The sequence below is a fragment of the Mytilus edulis genome, chromosome 2 (assembly GCF_963676685.1).
Source record: "Mytilus edulis chromosome 2, xbMytEdul2.2, whole genome shotgun sequence".
NCBI classification, from domain to species: domain Eukaryota; kingdom Metazoa; phylum Mollusca; class Bivalvia; order Mytilida; family Mytilidae; genus Mytilus; species Mytilus edulis.
In genome coordinates, this window is record NC_092345.1 from 89,182,975 (window position 1) to 89,191,654 (window position 8,680).

At 32.4% G+C, this 8,680-nt stretch overlaps 1 protein-coding gene across 1 annotated transcript; it reads left to right on the forward strand.

Moving 5' to 3' along the window:
* The first annotated feature begins 884 nt into the window (after nt 1–884).
* On the forward strand, nt 885–3,237 carry LOC139513324 (uncharacterized). Its single transcript, XM_071301714.1, has 2 exons — nt 885–1,808; nt 2,445–3,237. The coding sequence occupies exons 1-2, from the start codon at nt 1,292–1,294 to the stop codon at nt 3,209–3,211; spliced, it is 1,284 nt and encodes a 427-aa protein (XP_071157815.1). The 5' UTR covers nt 885–1,291; the 3' UTR covers nt 3,212–3,237.
* Nucleotides 3,238–8,680: the final 5,443 nt, after the last annotated feature.

Here is an 8,680-nt window from a genome sequence, read left to right on the forward strand (position 1 = left end):
GTATTCTATTACTGGGGTAGAACATCCTTAATATTTTTAAAAATAAAAAATTTGAACACCATGTCAAAGATAATTTATGTCAACACAAAGAAGTCCTGTCTATAGGGTGCGCTCAATTATAAACAGCATATTTTTATAAACGTTTACTTTATTTTTCGTTTTGGATGTGTTTATCTATGGAGACATTACGTGAAACCTCCTTAATAGATATCTGGATGCCGGCATATAATTTGTTGTAACATATTTGTTGTGTCCAAGTCTTGTATGATAATCAATCTTAAACGGAAATTAAAAGCTTAAAGGGATCAGACAGATGCAAGAAAATTCTGTGTACATAGGTTAAAGTTTTATCAAAATACAAGAATATTTTTTTTTTAAAGATTTTATTGACATAAGAGATTTGTCCATCTGTCCAGCCTATCCGTTTGAAAATAAAGGCAAACCAGTGACATTTTCATTTACTTGTCGAATATAAACATTGTATATGCATAGATATGTTCTAATAGTAAAAATATCTCTTTTTTGGATTTCTTTTTTCACAATATGTTGTTTCAAATACATTTATTGCTTCCTGTAGTATTATTTACTGGAATAGACTGTTTAGCTTATGGTAAGTAAACATTTTTTCATATAGTTTCTTATACTGAATTCAAGATTTGCAAGACACTGCAACCAAGACAAGTATATGTCTGTATAGACTTGGACGACAAACGTTGCAACAGACTGCAAAGATCTGTATTTTAAAACAGACGAATCATGACTTACATCAAGGAATTACTAGTATATATCGTATAGTTAATCAATTATCTGCTTGGCTGACATTTTCATTTTAAATCAGAAAATTACGGAAAAGTAATGAAAGTATGTTATTTCTTTATGCTAGAATGAATTTCAATTTCCACGGTTGAATTATCCACACGCGGTTTCGGATCGTGATACCCGGTGCGTTTTTATCTTTCAAAGTACAAATATAGACCCCGAAAGTGTGACGAAAGGGAAATATGATACTATAAGGAATATGATACAATACCCAACCGGTAGAATTTTAGTCATTTGAATAAAATATAAGTCATTTGTATAGAATATTAGTCATTTGTATAAAATATAAAACTTTTGTTTTGTAGACTCTTGCTTAGATGTGTATTTAACACAAAAAAGTCATGGCCACCCTACAAATGGAACTTACTTTTTAAAAAATGACAGACAAAACACTTTCAAAGCCTACTGTGCTTTTGGTAAAGAAAATGGCTACACGTTTATTCGGAATACAGCAAGTTTTATTGGTATTGATATGAGTAGATTGAATCCGAACAGATCATTTGCGTTACTGCGACACCTAAATATTGATGGTTCGCAATGGGAAACCAGGTTGGAACAATTGTCGAGTTACAAAAATCAATCTCTGGGATATTTTTATGACAGCTACCCTGGTTATAATCAACCGAAGAGAGTAGGTCCTAACGTTCATTTTATTTATCTAGGACTTTTGCCCGTTTCTATGGCTAGAAATAACAACACACAAGGATATAGTGCCAATGGCAAGGATTTTACATTTCAAAATTGTGACCGTACACCAAATAGTTATTTTGCTTTTTATTTTAACTTACACAGTGATCCATACCCCGGTTGGATGCAAAATAATTTCACAACAGGTTGGAAAGACACCTCTGTTAAATTACATAATATTCATTACATGCCTGGTTATTATTATTTTCCATTTATAATGCACATGGGAGGCCGCTGTGGTGGATTAGGTTCGCCTCGACGAAGTTTCAATGGTTCGTTGGCAGCTGTAGGCATTCCCTTTAGTAAGTAGAAATAGCACATTTATTTCAAGGGGGTGACCATTTGATTATCGGATGGGGACATGAAAATTTTGATGTCGATTTTATACATACATATATAACCTGTATTTTGTGGTGCAAAATATCAGTTTTTATCCGTCTTGGACGGGATTATTTATTTTTCTGGTCTCATTTGCTAGTATATTCTATTCATAAACCATTACCAAATGATTACCCCAGAAAATCAAATGGTCAAAATAAGAAAAAAAGTTTACTTACTCTTTTTATAAATGTCACCTGATAGTCAGTTTTGAATTTAAAAAAAATATAGTTGACTCTTTATGAAAAACCTTTTTATCTCAAAATCTCTGCAGTTATTTCAAATTCAAAGTTCTGCCAGAACGGTTCCAATTGATAGTTTTGCATATTTACTTCTGAAATAAGAAAAATCCCTGTTATATAAAAAACAAAATTGTCGTTCCAATCAACATTACGATAAAGACATTTTACTCTTTGTCTGTAGAATTATGCTGCATTGATTAACATTACATGGTAACAGACTAAGTCTTCTTTGATATTGGTTTACTTTAAAACTTTTGATTTGGACATCTAGCACATGTCATTAACAAATCATTAAAAGTTATCCGATTTTTTTTACAGATAATCCTATCCCTGCTACATCACAAAATGTAAGACCTGCAACAAAACAGTCAACCAAGCCTGTGACATCCAGTCAATTCTCGGTATTAACAACTATACAACCGACTACATCAAATCACACGACAACCAGCCGAACCTCAGTATTTCCAACTATACAACCAATTACATCAAAACACGCGACAACCAGTCAATTTACTTTATTTCCAACTATACAACCCGTTAAATCAAATCACGTGACAACCAGTCGATCGTCTGTATTTTCAACCATACATCCCGTAACATCAAATCTCATGACCACCAGTCGATCCTCTGTATTTTTAACCACACAACCAATTATATCAAATCACGTGATAACCAGTCGATCTTCTGTATTTTCTGCTGTACAACCTGTTACATCAAACATCGTGACAACCAGTCAATCGTCCGTATTTTCAACTATACAATCTGTAACATCAAATCTCGTGACAACCAGTCAATGGAACCCATCTAAAAGATGTCTGTGTTCTTGCGCTAATATAAGCCACTTAAAAGGAAAACATCTTACAACAGAACAGATTAAAGAGGAGCTCAAACAGGAACTGCAGAAACTACGCGATAGTATAAGAATCCAAAAGAACAGTACATCTGCTGCAATACGCTCCCTTATATCAATAAACAACGACAAACGGACATCTTCCACAGGAATGGGAGTGTCTGCTATCATTTTAATAGTATTACCATTTATGCTAATAATAGCGGCTGACTGTAGCAAAATGTATCGAAAATAATGTAGGCATTTCATTTATTTCATAAACATAGCTGATCGTTAAAACGTTACGCACGCTGTTCCTACAACCCCTACGATTTGTAACACAATCTTCGAAATTTCCTCCGCAAAACAAAATAAAAATGTTAGCAAACACGAACCACTATTAAAACAAATTCAATATATGTTTATGATTATGTTTTTATAGCTCTTGATCACATACTAAGTAATATCTAGTATATTTGAGGATTAAAATAAGAAAGCTATGTGAACAAAATGGATGTTCAACGTTACATTTATGAAAAACTGTTTTGACTCTTATGTATAGTGATCATATTTCTTATTCTCTGATCTTTTGGAAACTTGACAGGAACAACGGCATGTGTCGGTTCTTTGTGGCGTTAAAGCCGTTATTTTGCCAAATTTTATTTGACTCGGTGGCCGCATATTAAGCTGGAATAAGAAAAATGTCCAACGACGTTTTTCGGTAACTTAACGACTAAAAGTTAATTTTATAAGTAGATATAGCGGAAAACGAATAAAAAGAGTAAGACAATAATAACATCTACCAAAAGTACAAATATTTGCCTCATTGTTCGTGAGTTCAAATATTGCAGATTTTATAAAATCTTCTCTACACAGTCGTTTTTCAAGCGGTAGCCATTTTGTCCAAGTTGATATTTCATTTTTCAAAGCAGTTAACGCGTATTTTTTAACTGATATTTTAATAAGTTATTTATAATTGATCAAAACAAAAGTTAGATACAGGAAGAGTACAAAATGACAAAATTCTTTTCTTATTTACTACATATTTGGGTCTTAAAGGAATACATTTTTTCAACACATTACAAAACGGTAGCCATTTTGTCCAAACGTCTAAAAACGTCGAAAAATCCGAAAAACGCTAATTTCAGACGTTACATGTCCTAAAGTTTCAATTAAATGTTCATAATAATTAAAACAAATCGTTTGGTGAAATTTGGAAAAAAGATGTTGATGGCTGCCGAAAAAAAAGAATAGTGCATGTTGCTACATGTATAGACTCCGGCCGGGACATAGATTCGACACAGGTTAAATTTTGCAATTTTTATTGATCGTTTATAGCTTTTATCGATTTATTTAAAAGTATCGTGAAAAGGGAAATTAAATCTCATTACATGAACTTCGTTCAACTTTTGCAAAGACAAATTGGAAACACCAAGACAATCCTCTAAATGTAAAATGCGAATTTTAATTTATGTTGCGGAAGGACTACGAAATAGATCATTTAAAGTCGTCACTTTAGTAAGGTGCATTCACCAATTATATTAAAAGACTTAATACTAGTCCACGGAATGTTTTACTTCGCAATTTGTCCTGCTATTCATGTTATAACTGAAAGTAATTCCTATACTACGTGTACTAGCGAAGCCGGAACTTTTCGTCAATATTTACTTGTGCATGAAATTGAGGTAATTAAAAGACAAATCCAAAACAGCGACGAAAACCGTTTCATTGAATTAATAAAACCCGAGATTATATTAGCCGTTTTTACGGACAATTCAGGAGTAGATTACTATATTTTAAGATGTATATCAGAAGTTAAACAATTTAAGCAAGCAACTTTAGAAGACATGGAAAATAATTCTCAAGCCAAGATTCAAGAAATTGAAGGGGTGTATTTCGACAAATTATGTGCCAAGAAAAATACAATTCTATTCAAATTAATCAAGGTTAAAAAAAGTTTCGATTTACTTGCAAAGTGTCAGATATATATTTGTATTGGGGTTGAATTAAGATATAGAAATTTTACAATAACAGATGATATGCACCATGAAAGTTAAACATCCTATGATAAAAGTTTTGCACATTATTTATGGAAACCGTATATACACATGTAGAGTACTTCCGTCCAATTTTTCATATCTACATTACTTGCGACAGTAAGCACTGCATTTTAGGTGAAATAACTTAAAAGGTTAACATTATTAAATCGATTTCCACAACTTGAGGTAATTTATGATAAAATGATATCACAAAAAGAACAGAACCAGAAATCAACCAACAACATATAAAAAACCCGAATAAAACTTGCAAAAATTAATCAAAGTCAAAAACCCTCTTTGACGCCGCATTTTTAGTGTAACGTCGTGTTGTAGGAACATCGTGCACAACGTTTAAGTACTATATTATCTAGTTACTGCTTAGTGCTTACTAAACACACACTGAGTTAGAGCAATTAAGTCTGTGTCACTTCGGTCGATAAACATAATATAACTCTTACTCTTGAATTAATTATATATGTAAATCAAGATTTACAACAGATTTACAACACATCTTAATCCATTTAATAAAATTAAGAATGGAAATGGGGAATGTGTCAAAGAGACAACAACCCGTCCAAAAGGCGGAGAAACCAGCCCGGTGAATGCCACGAATAGGTATTCAATACTGCAATAAAAAAAAACACCACCGGAGACGGGTTTCAGCTGGCCCCTGAACTAAGTGTGTACTTGTTCGGTGTAAATGGACATTACACTTAACCCCAAAATATATAAACATATATGAACAAAATTAAAATCTGTTAATGTTGATTCATAAAGTGTCTCCCTTTTTCTGAAAAAATAATTTTGCGCATTTCAACTACAGCAAATACGTAGAATCACTTGGGCCTGAATTCTCCTCAGTTTTGAATGTTGTTTTATTTCTATATTGACATTTTTTCTTTTAAAGACGAAGTATATCGCAGAAAAACAGTTTACTTTTCTACATCGGTTAGAGGTATAGGGGGAGCGTTGAGATCTCACAAACATGTTTAACCCCGCCGCATTTTTGCGCCTGTCCCAAGTCAGGAGCCTCTGGCCTTTGTTAGTCTTGTATTATTTTAATTTTAGTTTCTTGTGCACAATTTGGAAATTAGTATGGCGTTCATTATCACTGGACTAGTATATATTTGTTTAGGGGCCAGTTGAAGGACGCCTCCGGGTGCGGGAATTTCTCGCTACATTGAAGACCTGTTGGTGACCCTTTGCTGTTGTTTTTTATTTGGTCGGGTTGTTGTCTCTTTGACACATCCCCCATTTCCAGTCTCAATTTTATTAACGGTAAAGCTGTACTGAAGATTATGAAAAACTTTGTGTTTTGTGGCAGTCTTCTTATTTCTACACTGTATTATTATTATCTCATTCGATAAAGTGCAGTTAATATTGATATAGTTTGAACTTTCTGTTTGACTTGGTCTTCAATTCACTTGATAACTCCGAAAATCTGGAAAAAATAACGTTATTATTATTGTTTCAAATACCCTTTTTGTCGTTTATACTTCAATAGCTCAAAAAAGGTTATTTTTAAAATACATTTGCGGTAAAGAAAAAGTCAGAGAGATAAAACATACAAACACAAAATCCGTTCAACTATTGTCCAAATGTTTCTATTTTTTTTTTAACTTTGAAAAGGCACACCATATGGGAGCTATAAAAGGTACAGCATATGATAGCAAAAGATGATAAAAAATATTAACTTCGTAAATTTGTATTTTTTAATCTGAATTACATGTAGTTATGTATAATTAACGGACTTGCATGTAATATCTTTTATCCCATTTCCTTAACATTAATGTGTGATTTGTCGACATGCTACGAACAAGTAATAAAATGGACACATTTATATCAGTTTTTATTTCTTTTCAACTGCTACAAGTGAAATAACTAGATACACTTGCCATGTTATACATACAATATAATTGATAGCTTATTCTGTAAAACCTTGATACAGAGAAGCATACAAAAAATGTGAAAATATACAATGATTGAAAGAGTGAGGTGGCTTCCAAAACGTCTATCTTTAAACAACATACCATCATTTTCCAGTGACAATCCAAATGTTCCGCATTTCATCCAGGTGATCCCTACCTTGCAAAACTTACTTATTGCATTTATTGTGATTTGTTTGCTTGTACTGAACATAACAGTAATATTTGACACTGGACGTTCAGCAAAAGTAAATTAACATTTACCGAACTCCGAGGAAAATTCAAAACGGAAAGTCCGTAATCAAATGGCAAAATATATAATAATCTATAGAAGGCCGCGACAAAACAAAAGGTAAAAAAAATAAAATAAACGAGAACACCAAAACCGAAATATTTTTTCTTCAAATAAACGAAAACATCAATGAAAAACAGTGGCCAACAACAACCACAGAATTACAGGTACCTGAAATTTCTTTGATGCTTTTAAGAAATCAAATCATTTGTAGAGGTCATATTCCCCGTCATGAAACATCACAAGATATAATGATAGGTTCACTGAGGTGGTCAATGACATGACTTTTGCATTAGAATGACCACGCGGCCATATTATTTATAACACTTGCTTGTCAATTTTATCTGTCCGGGACTCGCGGCGTTTGTGATCAATATCAATGGGATGAAAAGGTCGACGATATACTCCCAGCTATCTAAATATAGTAAGAACAAGGCTACAATACAAGCATGAACAGATTTAGCGTAAATACGTCACAATCAATAAAGTACAATATTTTACCTTGGTTGATACACGGATTTATTAATCTAAAAATATTTCCTACAGAAACCACAAGCAGACGAGAGATTGATATGCTTACAATGCATTTTTTCTGTGGTTAATAAAACTTTGTATTGGAAAGTCATTTACTAGCATAATTGGTTCAGTTTTGTCTGAACGTTTTAAATAAGCTTTAAAGGGAACTGGTACTTAAAAGGGCAACCTTGTATATTTTTGCAATGAAATTTATATACATGCATCTAGGGAATGACATGTGACTTTTTATACTTTCTAAGAATTAGCAAATAGATTATCTTCAGAAAATAGATTAAGCGAAAAGGAAGCAATCTTAACGAATTCTGTATAATTTTCATTTTTTTTAAACTTTAATAGTTCATACTTGCCATTTTTTCTTCTTATCTAAAATGGTGGACAAGCGAAAGAATTCAAATTCAAATCATTTCAATAGAACGTACATTCCTAAATATAGTAACATTTACAGATATTTTGAACATGTATATGTATTATGATATGTCGTTCGCCCTCCTTTATTTTCTACGCCTCATAGAAAAAGATAATATTACCGACATTGATCTCATTTTGTATTTATCTGCATTTAATGTAAAGACAAAATATTTCATCATTGATATATTAGTTTCACATTTTATTCATTTTTGATTAAAAACCAAGGTAAGAAAGGACAACCTTGTTTCGCACCATTCCCAGTATTTGAAGAAAATGTATACATTAAAAATTAAAACCGTCCGGCTTCTTGTCATAGATTATGGTATTGTACCTTGACCTATAATTGTTTACTTTCATAAATTGTTATTTGGATGGAGAGTTGTCTCATTGGCACTCATACCACTGTACATCTTCCTATACATATTGTGATGACCACTGATGTCAAATAAGAGGTATAAGTCTAAATTGAGGCATAGGAAGCCGTGTCTTCTGTTTCTTTAATTTCTAGTTCTGCAAGATATATT

What these genes read in the sequence shown, in the direction of transcription:
- LOC139513324 (XM_071301714.1), top strand. Translation starts at nt 1,292, where the DNA reads ATGAGTAGATTGAATCCGAACAGATCATTTGCGTTACTGCGACACCTA. An exon ending in AGCTGTAGGCATTCCCTTTA is followed by an intron (nt 1,809 to 2,444) that starts GTAAGTAGAAAT and finishes TTTTTTTTACAG; the next exon opens with ATAATCCTATCCCTGCTACA.